Source organism: Neolamprologus brichardi, chromosome 5 (genome assembly GCF_056152115.1).
Source record: "Neolamprologus brichardi isolate AB-2024 chromosome 5, ASM5615211v1, whole genome shotgun sequence".
Lineage (NCBI taxonomy): Eukaryota > Metazoa > Chordata > Actinopteri > Cichliformes > Cichlidae > Neolamprologus > Neolamprologus brichardi.
The window spans coordinates 13,273,200-13,291,868 of NC_142108.1; the positions used below are offsets into that span (position 1 = coordinate 13,273,200).

Sequence of the window (18,669 nt, forward strand, 5' to 3'; positions counted from 1 at the left end):
TTGGAGCTCTGCAGTAACTGAGTTAACAGAGCTTTGGTAGCACTGTGTACCTCAGCACTCAGCAACCCAGATGTGGAACTTTATGTGATCCGGCATTTTGCTGTACCAAACACATCCACTTTGCATTAATATCATTTACATTTGATGGTGGAATTTCACAACTCATCGTTGCAACGGCGGAAACCTATTACAGTACCACTCTCTTCAGAGCAACCCACTGTTTCAAAAATATTTGTAAAGGCAGGCTGCATGGCTACACCAATTTGCATTTAATCACTAATTATTATGAAGTTATTATTAAGCTCTCACAGAGTATCTTTTGTCCTGTCTCCCTCCCCGGCCCCTCTGAGCATGGCTCTGCCAGAGGTTTCTTCCTGTTAAAAGGGAGTTTTTCCTTCCCCCTGTTGTCAAGCACTTGGCAACAGGGGGTTGTGTGATTTTTAGGGTTTTCTCTCTATTATTATATTAACTTTCAATATAAAGCACCTTGAGGAAACTGTTATTGTGATTTGGTGCCATATAAATAAAACTGAATTGAACTGGATCCTCTGTGCTTGTGTTTATACACCTGTGACGAGGAGACTGAAATTACATGAATTCAAAGATTAAGAAATGTGGCCCAACACTTTTGTCCATATTGTGCATCATCGTTAAAAACAGGGACATTTGTCAGTGACTACAAACTTTTGTAGTACATGGTCAGACAGAAGGTTCCTGTTTTCAAACAAGCTGATAGCCTTTTTTTTCCTGACAGCCGGAGTCCTTTGGCATTCAGCAGAATCATTCAACACTCAACTACCATAAGATCTTATGGCGCAACAAAGTCCTCGTTAAAGGCCTCTACTGAGTCTGCTCTACTTCTTTGTAGGTCATGGACTTATTTATATATCCATCTCTGATTCAGTGTCTTGGATGCATGGTATAGCAAATCCCATTTTTTCCCAGAAAACATATGGAGACAAAAATAACAATTACTCTATAAGTTAGGGTCTCTCTAAAAAAGATAAGAGAGCTCTGTGTAGCATGCTATCAAGATCACCTGGTTTATAGATTCAAGAGTAGATATACACAGTCTTTAGCACAGGTATAATTAATATACGTTCACATGACAGTGAAATTATAACACATGGACCCAGACTTTAGCTCTGGAACATAGTACATGTAAACAAACCTATAGTGTGTTTTGCAAATGCTGAAAGAAAAATATCCAAAAAGTAGCATAAAATAATTAATATACTTCTTTTTGTTTTAGGTTAAAAGACAAAAATAAAAAAATAAATAAAATAAAAACATTTAATGGCTTTTCCTCTTATTTCTCATCTTTCTGTCCCTCCTGTTTGTCCACACAGCTGTTATTCCAAAGTGAAACCCTGCTGAAGGATTTTCAGGAATGTGTGCCAGGAGGACTGGGACAACTAAATAAAGACAAAAATTAATGCTGTACCACTGAGAATACAATTTAAAGGAACACATGTACAGCTAGGATCACATCAGTTTGCTTCAGCTTGCAGTAACTAATGACACTTAGATCCATCCTAACATTGTGGTTCCTACTTTACTCAACAGGATGTTGGCAAAGAAAAAAGTAACAATATAAGAAGCAGTTAGGCCATTAAAGAACTTTGGTACAGTTGGTACATATGGCACACCTTGAACTTACCATGGTTACTATAGCGCAGTCCTTAAACTAATGTGACTGTTGGTTGTTGGCAGTGTTGGGAAGGTTACTTTTAAAATGTATTCCATTACAGAATACAGAATACATGCCCCAAAATGTATTCTGTAACGTATTCCGTTACGTTACTCAATGAGAGTAACGTATTCTGAATACTTTGGATTACTTAATATATTATCATGCTGTTTACAACTACATGAATGTACTATTTCTGTGATTTATTACTGTTACTGAAGGTCCGCGACTCCGAACCGTAGTAAAGGGACCTCTGGCTACGGGTTCCGTGTCGGGCTCGAAGCCGAAAACTAGCTTTACTTTGTTGTCTGGGTCAACTTTGCTAGCAAGAGACAGAGAGAGGCGTTGAAAGGCTGCTCCAACAGAACTTATTGTTTTTGGAGGAAAACACGAACACGGTGTACAGTCGAGTCTTAATAGCTTACTTACAACTGGGCTCGTCAGGCACTCTTCTTGGCTGCAGTGGTTATTATTATATTTACATGCTTCCAGCTCCCGTTTTTGCTCGATGACAGCTCTTACCTTTCCTTTTTCTCCCTCCCTCGCTCACAGACACATAACGTGTATGGCAGTCCATTCTCCCTGCAGCACAGACTACACTGCCTATGATGCTACATTCTTTAGAGCTATACCGGTAGCATTCTGCCTATTAGCTTAGCACAATAACAACAGGCACTCTCTCACCCAGGAAACACGCAGAGAGAGAGCGTCACCCTGTAACCATGGCAACCGTAACGCTGCCGCCTGGAACAACAGAACGTAGCTGTCAAACAAAACCCAAACAGGCCTGACCCGCCACAATATGAAACAGGAAAATACCGCCATGTAATCCATTTATTTCAAAAAGTAACTGTATTCTAAATACCACCTTTTTAAACGGTAACTGTAACGGAATACAGTTACTCATATTTTGTATTTTAAATACGTAACGGCGGTACATGTATTCCGTTACTCCCCAACACTGGTTGTTGGTGCCAATGGGCTGGACTCAATATTATTACACAACCTCTCTAGGGTTTACAGAAGCTATGCAGACGAGCATCTCCAACAACACTTCAAACTTTGACGCAGATGGGCTTCAGCAGCAGAAAACTCCACCCGGTGCCACTCCTGTCAACTAAGAATGGGAAACTGAGATTACAATAAGCAAAATCACCAACATTAGACAATAGCAGATTGAAAAAAGTGTTGCCTGGTCCGATGGGATGGTAGGATCAAAATGTTGCGTAAACAGCATGAAAGCATGGATCCATCCTCCCTTGTGTTAACAGTTCAGCCTGATGATGGTGGTGTAATGGTTGGAGATCTTTTCTTGGCGCACTTTGGGCCCCTTAGCCCCAACTGAGCATCATTTTAATGCCACAGTCTGAGTCCTGTTACTATGTCCATCCCTTTATGACCACAGTGTACCCACCTTCTGATGGTTGCTTCAGCAGGATAACGCACCATGTCACAAAGTTCAAATCACCTCAGGCTGTTCTTTTGAACATGACTGCATTCAAATGCCCTCCACACTCACCAGATTGGGTATGGTGGAACAGAAGATTCAAATCATGGATGTTCTGAGTGATGCTATCACGTCAACATGGACCAAAATCTTTGTTTTCTTTGCTGAATCTACACCATGAAGAGTTAAGGCAGTCCAAGCGAATACAAGCAAGATGTACCTAATAATGTGGCTGGTGTCAAGCTTATTTTATCATCTTTGGCCAGTAAAAAGAATACCTTCATATTAGTGATGTTTACAGGTGTAAACTTGAAAGATGTCTTTCAGGAATCTTTTATTTCTTGCTGTCACTTAGACACAACAGTAGTGTTGACAAACCTTTACGTCAAAAGAAAAGAAACCCATTAACAACATTGAGCTGCCAAGAAGTCCTTTATGCAAATTCTTCACTTGGAATAAATGCACAGCCTGTCTCGAAGTGTAGAATCCCATGAATAGTAAAGATGTTTTTTAAAAAGGAAGGGAAACAAAAGGATGCTATTAAATTATTAGTGCTTTATTGGTGATGCTTTGATGACTGCAAAGCTGAATTCTTCATTTATTAAATGAATCCCTGAACTAGGCAAAGATTTTGGCGATGAACTCTTTGAAGCGTTTAGCGTACTGCTCTGGATGAACAGTTGAGATCTCAGCTCCTGCCTACAAAACACACAGACACACAGTCGATCAGAAATAAGTAGAAGCAGCCCTTTACACTTTGCAGAGCACTGATCTCTCACCCCGTGTTTGACAGCCTTGGCAGCGTGAGCGGCTTTCTTCTTGGTGTCGTACTGCGTCAGCACGTCAATCAGACCCATAAAATACACCTCCCTACGGGGCGCACCTACAAGGGAGCGATTCACAGTGTTTGGCGAGCGATATTGATCTGCGCATATGATCTTATCTTGTGCAGCACAGTGTGAGAGGAAGTTTCGGTGGGTGAAAAAGCGCAGGGCTCCTATCTCAGCTGTCGGGACTCACCCACAGCGCTCTGAATAGCGTACACATCCACATAAGGGTCGAAATCCCCGGGACCCATGGGTTTGAAGGAGTTCATGTAGCCGGTAATGCCTTCAGGGGAGGTGGAGTGGGGAGCAGGAGCAAGGCCATTTTCATCATCCTCTTCCTCCTCATCGGACAGCTCCATCTCCTCTTCCTCCTCCTCCATCTCGGCTCTTTCGACATCGTGGATACCGAGCAGCAGGCTGTAGTCCATGATCCTCATACGTACAAGAAACTGCAGTGAGAGAAATAATTACACACCAGAGGCAAGAAACACAAAAATCCCCCATGCAGCATCTCTCTTACCTCAGTGTCTCTGTTGAGCTTGTCCATTATTTTCTCCTTCTCTTCATCACTCACATAAACTTTCTGCATGTTATTCATAAAGTCCACATCCTTATAAGTGGGCAATCCCTTGACCTGAAAATCCAGAAAGAATTACAATATTCATTCAACAGCATTTTTCTTTTCATCAAAACATTTGTAGCCCTCCCATTTTCATATGATTAAAGCCAAATAACATTTTCATAATTTTGTTTTCTGAATCAGTACAGATGGAAATATCAAAGGTTCCCGCAGCTCTGCAGCTAGTCAAACTTCCTCTATTAAACCAGATATTTCTTCATCTTTTTCTTTTTTATCTAGGTCAGCGTCGCTGGAGGCCAAACAGAGGGCTTCTGATGTTTAAAACAGCCTGTTGCTAAGTGATTTTTCTGTGGGAAGATTCATGAAAGTCTAATCTTAAAATCACATTTGTCACAATGCGCAAACAATAACAGTTACACATAGGAAAATAATTCCACTCTCTGCCCTCAGGCACACATTTCAAAGAGAAAAAAAATACATTTTTGGTTTGCAGTCTTAGATGTAGCCTGTCAAACCGAGAAGAGCAGCCAGAATACTAAACACGTCCACATCTTCAGACAGACTGTGGGGGCAGTAGCACACGTGCAGCCACTTCAGGTATGCTAAGTTTTTCTTTCTCACTTCATCTTTTATCATTTTACTTGCAGTCGGTGATTGATGTAGCTATCAGTCCAAATGTCAGACAATGTTAGGCAATAATGAGATGGGTTTTTTTCACAGAAATGTTGCCTTTTAGTGGCATATCATTATCATTATCATTATGCCAAGTACTGAACAATTGTTTGTTAATTTCAGGTTACACAAGTCTCAGTGAGCTAAAATCAAAGTTTAGGCTGAAAGATTCACAGTTTTTCAGGTAAAAGCTTCTTTGGAATCACCTTGTTGGTGCAGAAATGCTATTTTATGCCTGTCAGACTCTTGTTTTCATAGATTCAACTAAAGAAATGGGAACAAATTATATGTTTTTGTGACAGACTGCTATTAACAAAGTTGTGTATTATGTGTAGGCACAACACTGGATCATTTTTATGCTTGAATGATTCACAGGTCACTGTTAAGTAGCTTAACAAACAACAACAATATTCCTTTGAAAATGGGCAGGTACAAGGATTGGACTGAGAATGAATGAAAAAGCAGCCAATGTCCATAGAAATAAATTAAAAAGACCTTCAGAAAGCCTGGACTGCTTAAGACTATTTCAAAGATCACAACAAAATCTGGTCCAGGAAGCAAAACGTGACAAAATCGAGGGCTTGAAACTTTTGCACAGTACCATATAAATAGGTTGTTGTATCCTGCTCATCATGGCAGATAATCATGTGAACTGACTACAAGATAAATAAGTAAATGAACCATATCAAAGACGCATGCCTAAATAAACTGATGATACATTGTAATTTGCACACCAGCTATGAATTCAATCACTGTGCAACAGCCAAAGCGCTTATCTTACAAAGTCAACCTGGCACTATTAATTAATGGACTTGATGAACCCTAAAACTGTGTTTGGTCTTCAGGCCGTTTGAGCTATTTACTGAACCTCTTTTCTGTACCCCAACTGTTTTTCTTTTTGCCTCACTGAGATATTTCTACCATTTTTATTGAAGTGTCTCTTTTCTGAAAAAGAAAAGAGCAAAATATTGTAGAAAATGTTAATGATTAAAAAAAAAGCATTTTCAAAAGCTTCTGTGACTCAATATATGTCTTTCATTTAAACACATTAAAAAAGGACACCCGCAGTTTTACAAGGGAAGCACTGGTAAGGAGAAATTAGAAAGAAATTCTGAAAATGAATCCTATGGAAATATAGCTGCGTAATGGCTTCGACTGCTGTGGAGATGCTTTTTTTAAACGCAAAGGCCTCTCCGAGCTTGACGCGTGGAGTTGAAAGACGAGTGTTTATCAGTCAGGGTCAGCTGCTGTTTTTGACGTTTCGTGTTTATCTCTCTCTCTCTCTCTCTCACGAGTCTCCCAGCTTGATGTGAGCACAGAACTAAATCACTTCAAAAACTAAAGACCAGAAAGGCACTTGACTGGTTTTGGAAATAACAACCTCATAGATTATATATATTTCCTTTTAGTGCAACACGCTGTGTATAATAATCGAGTGGAGCCGAGCTCTTTTTGACCATTTTCTTACTGGAGATGTTAGTACAAGGTTATCATAAATAAAATTAACAAGCTCAAATGTATTCAGCCACTCTTTCATTGAGCTTGAGTCAGAAGACGTAAAAATAACCATCTGTAATAGATCACTGCCTCTTAAACACTCCACGGCCACACGTGCTTTATTTCCAGTAAAGACAAATGTCACTGGAACTCTTGTGGACAACAGACTGACTTTACCTGAATCTGATCTCACCTTTTCTTTAAAACTGGCTTCACGAGACACCAGCGAGCCCTGATGAAAGAGAAGAAAGTGACTGGTGTTACTGTTGAGCCAAAGATCCATATTTGCTCATTACTTCAAAGCTATAATAGTCATTATCACTCATGTGTTCTCAGAAATGATGCACGTGTGGCCATAAATCCAACAGTCTACTATAAATAAATGGTCTTGGGTGAAGCATAACTTCAATTCACAAGCATTTAACACTCTGTTTTTAAAAACTATTGTCTTTAAATGTTTTGGTAAGTTAGGCAGTTCAATAGCTGATAAAAGTAATAAAACACTATCATATGAGATACACTGCCCCTGGAGGATTACCTTGAGGTCATACTTCCTGTGTACGTGAAGTCGGTGGCTGAACATGTTCCTCATTACTAACAGGTAGGTGTCCTCACTCTCCACAGTGACTCTGTACATGGCCAGGAACTGAGGGAGGAGCGTACTGCCGTGGCAGGTGACAATATGCTGGAAGAGACCATCAGTACATGGATTTTCAGTCATGAAGTTTAAACATCTGCACATGAATATAATAAGTTGTGGTTAAAGCTCTTCCTGAAGATCCTCCTGTGGCATCTGATCAGCACCGCAGATGTAATTTAGGCTTGGAATAATTTACAGGACGAACTCCATTTGAAAACACTGCCTGCATTTCAAACAGATGGCTTCATTTTTATATGACTCTACACCGTCGTTAAGACATTGCATAAGAGGTAAAGTATGATAACATAAAAGAGTTCCTAGTAAGATAAGCTTTTTCTTGTAACAGATATGATTCAGCGCACAGGTAATATAAAGTCATTTCATAGCATCATAGCAAGAAATGCCAAGAAAGGCAGGGAGGATGTACAGTCCCAACAAGTAAACGTGGATTTACACAATGCTCGACTTCATTTTTTCATCAGCTTTGTATTTTGAGACGTCAAGTATGAAAACAGTTCATTGTGATGAGCAACACAGCACAGCGTTGTCTGCACTGCATTTGTGCACTAGAGCATCTGCAAGTGAAACTGAGCTAATTCTGATGGACTTGGAGTTGGTAATATACTGAATGACATTTGTGTCAAACCTTTAATTAGGATGAAACAAATGTAGAATTAAAACTAAATTAATTTAATAAAATACTCTGTTAAAATCCATCAGATTCTCCTGTGTCCTATTGTTAGAGTTGTCATATTGGTAAATCTATCACATTACAAAGTTAGTTAACTGCTGTGAGATTTTCAGTCTGTATTGCGTGTTTAACCTCTTTGTATGAACAATCTGCTGTCATTAACTTATTAATAAATGTGGCTGATTCTGCCAACAACACCCCTTTCATGTGAACGTGGATTGAAAACCCTGGCGGAAACCGGCTTATTTTGACTGCCAGTGTTACAGTAAGTGAATCGACCCCCGGGTACACTGAGGGAGCAAGGCATACCTGAATGCACTTAACATATGTCAGAACAATCAGACATCAAGTAAAAATGAAAGAAAACGAAAGTTAGGAAGATATGCTAAATATGGAGGCAAGAAGACTCAAATTAAATATAAAAACAGACTCATGGGGACATCGGAGGAGAAAAACACAAGCACAGAAACTGAGGGAGGAAAAGATAAAGAGACAGCGAGGGAACAAAACACACAAGAAATATCAAACTCCAAAGAAACTGAACTGGGAACCAGAAGAAAGTTCAAGCTCTCATAAAAAGGTGTGTTTCACATGTCAAATGATTCTTCTCACACAAATGATCCCTGTGACTGTTGCCTGCTCCAATTAGAGCCATTATCAGATGATTATGATGTAAAGTGGTCATAAAACCTATAAAGAAATTGAAAAATATAACAGCGAAATGCAACACTGTAACAAATAAGTTAAGTGAATCTGATTTAATTGATTGATAGGTGTTCATTGATAGGCTTAACAAGCTGCATATGAAACATATAGCTCCAGCAGAAAATCTATATCACACCTTAAAATGTTGTAAATTAAGCAATCATTAAAAAACATGGTGTTTTCAAACAGTGACCTGTTATCATGATGACTTAGCCTGGTAAAAAGAGAGCCGCTTTCATGACACTGAAAACTCTGATCTTAAGGTCAAGACAGCTCACTAACCCCTTAATCTTGCTTCGCAGAACACCTCTATGAGCTCACATAGCACAACAAAAACAAACCACTCCAAATTACTAGAATGATAAGAATGACCGACTGAGTTTATGCACAGCATGTCTGAGCTGTCGATTATATACCTACACTGGCAGAGTACTGGCTCACATTAGCATTGTGAACAAGCTAGAAACAATTCTAGTTTGTTTAACAGTAGCACTACACCTGTCTACTGTGCTCACACAGCATACACAACTCTTGTGGTCAGCATCGCTGCAACATTTAGTTTTTAAATAGTGTCTAAAATTTTCATCTTTCCTTGATGACTATCAGTAACAATCTTATTGCTCTATAAGCATTTATATATGATCTTAAACAGAGCCCCGCACTGTACCTGCTGACCTTATACTAAGGTCTGTTGGACATAGACTAAGCCTCCGTTTGAATTGAGTTTTTATATGAATTATTTATTCTCAGATCATTGAAACATCACAGGGACTGCAGATGAGAGAATAAGAATGAAAAATGCCCTTTAAACATTAATTTAATGAAATACTCAATTAATATCAATATCTTATTGCATTTTGATATGATAAATCTGTTAACCTACACAGTCAGTATGTTGCTGGCTTTCTTTTCAGGCTTCAGATAGGCTACGCGTTATTATTAACCAAAGTCCTTAACACATACAATTTTAATATTACTCTTAAGCGCTTTTTCTCTTACATACACTCATACTGCTTTGTCTGCAGCAGCTATGTTGCTTTCAGGCATATTACCTGTTTAACTTCTTCATATTTTTCCCATAGTATTCTCTCACCTTCCTGTGTAACATCAGCTGCTCTACTGCTCTAGTGCTAGCTAATGCCACCACTTTCATGTGACCACAAAGGGGAAACCCTGGGTTAACTTAGCAAGATGATTACCAGCTACACGTGACCGCTTATCCTGATTGCCAGTGTTGGGGTAAGTGAATCCAGATAGCGGAAAGATATCCTGGATCTGTGCAACTCGGTCTGTAGTATAAGTCTCTGATGGTGGTGCGTATTTGATTCTCTCTTGGTGATTTATGAGAAGGAAACATTTTGACAGGTCTGCGAAAAATTGTTATGCCTCAGAAGTAATATCTGTAGGAAGGAAATCATGTTGCACAGAATCTGTGGTCTACGTCTGTGAGTCATCAGTGAATTTGTTTTTTGGTAACCCCTCCTATATCAATTGATACCAGTGGTGCCAACTTTGGGCATGGTATTTTTATTGATTTTTTTGGCACCAGGACCAGTCTCTTTTCAGTGGAAATGCATTAAAGTGATCTGAGATTAGGGAGTGACGTTCACTGACAGGCTCATGCAACAGTATTATGGCTTACTGCAAGCCCTTTTAAATGTCATTGGTAACATCAGTGCTTTTTCAACAACAACAACAACAAAAAGCTGTGTGAAGGTTTTTTGTGGCACTACAGAAAAGAAATACAGTACAAGCAAACAAACATCATGCTACTTGTTAATATGTCATGTGACTTAGCTTTCTCTGTTTGGTGTGTTATTTTTTTTGTATCTGTATAACCAGAAAAAGCTCTGACAGAATCATTCTTCAATGTGAATTATTTAATATGCTTCAATTTAAATGTAAAACTGGAGCCATGAAATTCTAACACTCGTGTCTCAGCTTTGATGCTGTAAAACCTTTACCATGGCAACCAGGGTTAATGTAAAAAGGGCACATTTTATTCTTGTATAAAAACGACACAAGGAAAGAGAAAAGACTGGTAGATGTGTGCATGTATGAAAGGATTGTAACCATGCACACACTAGTAATACTATGTTCTTAGTTCAGTTCAATTCAATTCATTTTATTTAGCTCCAAATCGCAGCAACAGTCACATCAAGGCGCTTCATACTGAAAGGTAAAAGAGTAAAAGAGAGAAAACCGCAACAATCAGATGACCTCAAGTGAGCAAGCATATGGTGACAGTGGGAAGGAAAAACTCCCTTTTAACAGGAAAAAACTTGCAGCAGAACCAGGAGAGGCAGCCATCAGCTGCAACCGGTTAGGGATAAGGAGAGGGAGATACAACAAAAGACACACTGTGTAAGAGAGCCAGAGATTAATAATAACTAATGATTAAATGCAAAGTGGTGAACAACCACAGACAGTGAAAAGAGGTGAAGAAGAAACACTCAGTGCACTATGGGAGTAGCCCGACAGCTTAGCCCTAATTGCAGGGTAACTAAGGGAGGATTCTGGGTCACCTGATCCAGCCCTAACTATAACCTTTATCAGAAAGTATAGTTTTGAGCCTTATTGTAAAAGCAGAGAGAGCGCCTCTCTCCAGTATCCAAACTGGGAGCTGGTTCCACAGAAAAGGGGCCTGAAAGCTGGAGTCTCCAATTTTAAAATTGAACCTACTCTCTGACCTTTAAAGGACATATAAACTTGTGTCAGTCCTACCTGGTGATATGCAGAGAGCGCATTATGCATTTCTGCAACCTCCTCACTGGAAATTTCTTTTACAACCAAAGTGCGGTCGTACGACGTCAGCAGCGAGCCCGCATATTTCCCTTCGTCGTGTCTGAGAGGAGGACTCCGAGCCAGAGAAACCTGCCGGTGAGTGAGAGAACAGCATCATGAGATCAGAAGGAGAAGCCTCCCGCCCTGGGAAACCTTTCACATTTTAAAGTGTTGAAACAAATGCAAATATCTTACATATACCAGAAATGTAATGCTGCGCAGCATCGGACCATAAAAAGCTTTGTTTTAACATGCTTCTTGCATTGCTCTGAATGCAGGTCTGCAGTGAGCTAATGTGACTTTTATCAGCAACAATATGTTTCCCGTAATTGTGTGCTAAGCAAATGTGCACTTCCCAGACTGGAGGATGGCTGTGTGCCACCTGGCGCATGCAAAATACGACACAAAGAAATGCAAATGTAGAAGCGAGCAGATCAATACGCACATAAAAGTTCATGGTTTCGATCAAAGGAAAACACACAGAGCCTTGGATGTTCTCTGCTTGTGCGAGTCTATGTTTTTTTTCAAATGGCCTCTACATTTTTGTGAAACGATAGATTTTATCCATATTTGTATTTTAGTGCACAATGAAACGCAGACTTGCTGTGAATCATACCTGGAAATCTTGATCCTCAATGCCAAAGCGCTCTCGCAGGTTTCTGAACACTTGAGGACAGTACTCTTTGAATTTAAACTGTCCTGGAAGAGTCTCCCTGAGGAATAATAACAATAACGCATAGATTTAGTGTGCAGCAACATTTTACAAAAGATCTATGCTCGTGACTATTACCTGACTGAATTATATTAGGGATCCTGCTGTTTAACAGCTTCCAGATCAAAACAAGTTCAGAGAAATCTCACTAAAGTAACGGCACTTTAATCTTGGGAAAATATTTTATTGGTCCTCAAACCTCTGTTCATAAGTCTTTACTGAACCCGGATTCCTGAATGGATTAAAGGATTATTGAAAGCCTTTTAGTTTTCTAGACTCAGTGCTTATAGAAACTGAACCTAACAACAGACACTGTATAGGACAGCTTTTATAAATGATTATTATACTGTAGCACACTCTGACTGACACTCTTCCACCACTATTTCAGATAAATCCATCAAGCTAACCTTTTTTTGCCTTTTAAATTATGTTGCACAGCAAGTAAAAAAAAACACAAGTTAATGCTGCACTTCTAACTTTAGCCCATAACATCATTCTTTCTCTTTCGAGACAAAATTGCACTGCGGTCATTACTGTAGCTATAGTGTTGGTGAAGAAAAACACCGTTGCTCTCTAAAGGGGTCTGGATATTCTGATAAGCAGAGACAATAACACCGAGAAATAAATTATGAGAGGAACAAAAATCTGTGCAGTTTACAGGAAGCAAAACGAGGCTCCTGCAATCATGCAGACAGAGCTGAGCAGAGCCTATGAGCAGAGCACAGTACTTATTGAAGAGGTGGTTGTTGACTTTGATCTTGGTGCTGGCTTTGAAGTCGTCTGGGAGCAGCATGACAGGTACAGGCACCTGGCTCAGGTCATTAATCTGCGCATGATCAGTGGATAAATAGTTAATAATGAACATTTTCATACCCAGGCAGACAGAAGTGCACATTAAACGGCCTTATAGCTACCGAATGATTGACTCCCCACATCAGCACGCTCAACACGGGGTCACTGGCTCGGAAAACCTTCACTTTCTGTTGAACAAAGTGTTTCTTCTTCGTCTTCCTTTTTGGCGCCAGAGTGTTCAGAGGGTTGGAGATAGCACTGGGAGAAGACATTTTCAGGCAGGTATCCGCGTCTCCGTCTGTAGGCAGGCGTTTTGTTGTCTCTGTATGTAAAGTAGGCTAAAGTCCGCCCTGCAGCAGCCTATTAGCGCTTTGATCCAACACCCTGCGAGCCCAGCGCCTTTTGGTCCTTCAGTCCAGCAGCGAACAGGTGCAGAGCCTCCCCCAACACGGGCTGAGCCTTCATCATCTTATTTTGTGGCTCATTTCTAAGCTTTGTTAATTTGACGTGCTGTCACATTAATGATCATTTTCGTACAGGCTTGCTTACAGGCAGAACTGCAGTAATTACATCTAAATTACCAGTGCTGTACGATTCTGCAAAGTTTGGTATCCATCCGATACCAAGTAAATAAAGGGCTAGTATTGCCGATACCAATTTTTTTTACCAACTTTTGGAGACCTGAAATCTATAGAAACAAAGTATCCATCATATTCTGCTGGCCCACCTCTATTATTACAGCTCTTAGTGGTGACTTGTTAATTATAATTAGGCTTCTTACACACACACACACACACACACACACACACACACACACACATATATATATATATATATATATATATATATATATATATATATATTTGTTTGTGACCTTTTATTATGTTTATAATAGCACATACTGTGAGGGAAATGTGTTTTGTTTCCGTTTACTTAAATAATTTTAAATTACATCAGTTTTTTGTTTGTTTGTTTTTTTATTCAAAAATACTCTAAAGAAGAATGTATGCATTTTGTATTCACGTGTTGATGTCATTCATCTATCTTACTCAGTGCGGTGTGGTCAGGATATTTTATCATAAATAAATACAGTGACAACTGATGTAGAATTCAGTGGGTCATGCTGAGCCTGTGCCACTTTGTTAGGTACACCTGTAAGTGCAAATATGCCATGGCATTTGAGTGTGTAGACATGGCCTGTATGACCTGCAGAAGTTCAAACTGAGCAGAATGGAGAAGAAAGATGATTTAAGGGACTTGAACATTTGCATGGTTGCTGGTGCCGGAGAGGCTAGTCTGGTTATTTCAGAAGCTGCTGATCTACTCATGGGCAGATGTCATGGATACCCAACTTTGTGAACACGATAACTCGAGAACGAAGTGATGGTACTTTCAGATTGGTACAATATGTGGGTCTACCAAAAATCTTGGACAAGTTTGAATATTAGTGACCTCAGCTTCAGTGATCTCTGCTGTGACATTCAGGTGATAGTGTCAGAATAAACAACATGAAAGCACGTATCCACGATGCCGTGGATCAGCACTTCAGGCTGCTGGTGGTGTAATGGTGTAAGGGATATTTTCTTGGCACACTTTAGGCCCATTAGGCCCAATGGAGCATTGTTTAAATGCCACAGTCTGATTATTGTTGCTGACCATGCCCATCCATTTATGACCACAGAGCCATCTTCTGATTCCTGCTTACAGCAGGATAGTGCATCATGTCATTGAACATGACAATGAGTTCACAGTTGCTCAAATGGCCTCCTCCACATTCACCAGATCTGAAGCCAATAGAGCACCTTTGGGATGTTGTGGACCAGGAGAGTTTCATCATGTGCAGCTGACAATTCTGCAAAAACTGTGTGATGCTGTCACATCAATATAGACCAAAATATCTGAGAAATGTTTCCAGCACCTTGTTGAATCTATGCCTTACGGAATTAAGGCAGTCCTGAACTCAAAAGGGGACCCAACCCAGTACCAAAGAAGTGTACCTAATAAAGTGGCCAGTTTGTGTGGATGATATTATTTGAACTGCATAAGAGGTTAAATGTTGGTTTGTGATGAACAATTTTTAAGTAAATTAATTGATAGTAGTTATACTTAAAGCGCTCATGATGCACATGCAGAAGTGCCCTGTTCACCGTCATATACACTGTCTCATTCATGCATAAGCATTGTGGGGCCAGTGCAACCCTATGCTTCCTGCTTGGTTGTTAACCACTAAGACTTGTAACACAGTACTTTCTGGTGCAAATTACAGTGGGAGCTGTAATTTTTACACTTCACAAAACCACCAGGTGGACCGTATTGGACCATTCCACGGGCCAGTTCGGGCCTCTAGACCACATGTTTGACACCCTTGTTGCAGCAAATCATAATATTCTTTCCATTGTGGTTGCAGGAACCACTAGACTAAAGAGCTGAGACTTCCTGTTTAAAGGGCCAGATAAATGTAAAAACTAAAACCTGTTTTAGTTTAAAAATCTTTAATATAATAACCAATAAAAATCTTACATTTATTTTTGTAATACTGTGTTTCGCCGTATTTCAGTCTTGAAAATTAAAAATGCCCCCAAGTCCTTAATAATGGCGCTATCAGTGTTAACATAAATAGAATATCATATCCAAAGTAACATAAATAGGATTACATGTTGAGATATTTTACAGCATTTATAGTTGTACAATTACAGTGGTTTCAAAGTTTTAAAAAAATATGGAAAATATATATAAATACACTGAAAAGATACAAAAACAAATTGAAAAAAAAGACAGACCATATTTTCTAAACTTATTGTTTGGATTGAGAAATTTATGAAGTTAAAATGACCTTAAATAACTGCTTTTGTGGGTTCGACTGGGTGTCAAAATGGAAAATAAAGACTTTCTTCTGAGCTGATTAGAGAGGAAGAGGAGAAAAAGGGACTAAAAGCTGGCATACACCAGTGTGCAGGACTCATTCCTAATAACAAAGTGTTTCGGGATAAAAATTATTTTGTTTTTCTCCACTTTGAGAATATAATTGAACCCACTGAGGCTGATTCCTCAGACACTCACCTAACCAAATTTATTGCTTCTTTAATCAGCCCTGGAGCTTTTAGCTATAATTGGAAAAGAGTATTTTTCTAGTGATCAGTCATTTTTTTAAAATTCTAAACTTGCATTAATAACACGATGTGCCACTGGTGGATGCCGAAAATGTGCCTCTCTATGCTTACGTAGATATTCTTTTCAAGAAAAAAATCATAACTGATTTATGGTTAATCAATCCAATAATCAATAGCTGTCATTTACAATACTTAGAATCAGTTTCATGTTAGGATGAAAACAAATGGGGTTTCCCTTAAAAAGCAAACAGCATTTTTAAATGGCCGCGTGTTGTGAGGGTTAACGTGAAAGGACATTAAACCAATAAAGTTTTAATGTGTTCAGCAGAGGGCGCATGGACACTAAAGTTTCACCTGATTGTTAAACAGCCTTGTAATAGTGATGTCCTTCTCTCTGCTGGCGCACAGTCACATAAGAGGCGCTGTGTTCGGTCCCTTTACGCTCCGTCTGGTGTGCCTTCATCGTAATCTCACACAGGGCCTGAAGCTTCAGCCTCCTCGTTGCATTTAACAGCTCAGACCACCCTTCTGTTTAGTGTTTGTAGACAGGGGCATGCCGTTCTTGTCAACGCACCAACACTTTCCTCGCCGCCCACCTCGAGATGACCAACACTGCCGCAAACACAACAGACATAGTAAAGAGTTAAATGCAAAGATGTCTGGTCTCTATAGAGTCAATGTGAGATCAGCCCTTTTTCCTATAAATCATCTAATTTGGAGACTCACCTGCTTCTTTCTGAAGAAACCACGCTTGTCACAGTTGGGCATGTAGATATCATGGTTTGACGTAAATAAATGGGCATTAAGACCTTCGATGATTGTCGTTAGCAGCTGACGGCATGGAGCCTGAGGGAAGGAACAGAGTTAACCAGATATATGTAGTGCCTACCTTAATTCACTGTCAGGAATGTGCTCTTTTTGTTTTGTTTTGTTTTTTAAACATAGATATACAGTACAGGATGAGCGTTTTTACCTCATCTGGATCCTCAGTAGGTGTACTTTCTAGTGTATGAAAGCAAATAAAAACAAACAAGAACATCAGTTTTTAAAATTTTAGCGTTTATGCCATTAAATTGAGGAAGATTTCACACATTTTGAGATCTTTTGCTTGGTAACACACGTTGATTTCTCTAGTCATACTCCAATTTCCATTATAACATGATAATAACCTGAAAAGCAGTGAGTTAAAAGCATTTAACTTTCGAGATAAATGTGATATTTAAGATTGTATCTCAGCCAACAATAGCAAAATAATAATATAAGTATTCAATTACTCCTAAATCCATAATGTTTCTCTCTCACTGATTAAATCATAGCTTCTCCCAGGTACAAAAAGTAAGCTGAAACTTACCAGCAACGTGGACCGGTTTAGTCGGGCTGGTGCTACTGGCATTACTGCAGACTCCTCTGCCTTCCAGCAGGGCACGCAGGGGCTTTGGCTCATTGTCTGGAGGTGCACAACGCAGACCGTGGGCGCAGCTCAGAGTGTAGACGCCACACGGCTCTCCAAGAGCCAAAGTTGTGGCATTTACCTCTACAGACGGCTGCCTCTGTGAGTGCTTTCCTCTGCAGGTAGGACATCCTCTGGACGGTGTGGTCAGTGGGCTTGAACAAGCCAACTGCAGGAGGAGCAGCACCAGGATGTTTAAACACAGCAACATCTTACACTAAAAGCTGTCTGCTAATAAATGGTTCCAGTGCAGCCTCGTAGCAGTAATAAACGGTTCCAAGATTCCCTTTTCTAACTCTGTTCCCAGTTTTGGATAATTTGCTCCAGCTGAGAGCAGCAAGTGATAATGCAGCTGACAGACGCCACTGGCAGCAGCTTTTAAAGAGGAAAGGTATGGGAGGGATACGTGATGGAGAATGTTAGCTTTCCTCTCATTTCCACACAGCTGAGCACACCCCATTTGACTTGTCTCTGACACATACACGTGCTCATGCACGCTCATGCCATTTGTTGCCTGTCATGCCACTGGATAGCTATGTTTTCTACATTGACATAAATCACAAGTGATGCTGCGTTTGCTACACCATTGCTCTGCCTTTTCCCCACTTAGAGGATCATTTATCATCGTCATATTTTTACGGAGGTGCTGCTTTATTATGGCCAGTCAATCATGGTAGGGCTAAAAGATGAAAAAGACACTTTATTTTCTGCAGCATAAATTTAGTTTTATTACACCATGGTTTTCAATGGCATTCAAATCTCTAGCAGAATTTAATATTAAAATGATTTGAATATAAAAAAAAATAATAAAAATAAGTAAAAATAGTTTAAAACAAGGAATAAATCTGGCTTTATAGTCTCATAAAACACTCCAAATAAGTTTTTCTGTGTTAACAGTAAAAGCATTTTGGCACTCCAACACCTCCAACCTTTTTATTGATATTGTCACTGCTTTTTTTTTTTTTTTAAACGCTATCTGCTAAATCGACAGTGTGTTCTCAGAGTGTGTTTACAGATTCTCAGGGCTGAAGCTGACACTGATTGACACTGATTGGAGGTTGAAGGAGTGCCG

At 39.6% G+C, this 18,669-nt stretch overlaps 2 protein-coding genes across 2 annotated transcripts; both read right to left on the reverse strand.

Moving 5' to 3' along the window:
- Window positions 1-3,616: 3,616 nt before the first annotated feature.
- Window positions 3,617-13,392, reverse strand: LOC102795926 (phosphatidylinositol 5-phosphate 4-kinase type-2 gamma-like). Its single transcript, XM_006784319.2, has 10 exons — window positions 13,160-13,392; window positions 12,974-13,071; window positions 12,150-12,246; window positions 11,474-11,623; window positions 7,252-7,398; window positions 6,907-6,945; window positions 4,485-4,598; window positions 4,158-4,413; window positions 3,917-4,020; window positions 3,617-3,836 (listed from the first exon to the last, which is right to left on the reverse strand). The coding sequence occupies exons 1-10, from the start codon at window positions 13,307-13,309 to the stop codon at window positions 3,756-3,758; spliced, it is 1,236 nt and encodes a 411-aa protein (XP_006784382.1). The 5' UTR covers window positions 13,310-13,392; the 3' UTR covers window positions 3,617-3,755.
- Window positions 13,393-16,654: 3,262 nt separating this feature from the next.
- On the reverse strand, window positions 16,655-17,808 carry LOC102799280 (insulin-like growth factor-binding protein 6). The gene is made up of 4 exons (XM_006784800.1): window positions 17,499-17,808; window positions 17,121-17,149; window positions 16,874-16,993; window positions 16,655-16,759 (listed from the first exon to the last, which is right to left on the reverse strand). The coding sequence occupies exons 1-4, from the start codon at window positions 17,806-17,808 to the stop codon at window positions 16,655-16,657; spliced, it is 564 nt and encodes a 187-aa protein (XP_006784863.1).
- Between the last annotated feature and the right edge of the window lie 861 nt (window positions 17,809-18,669).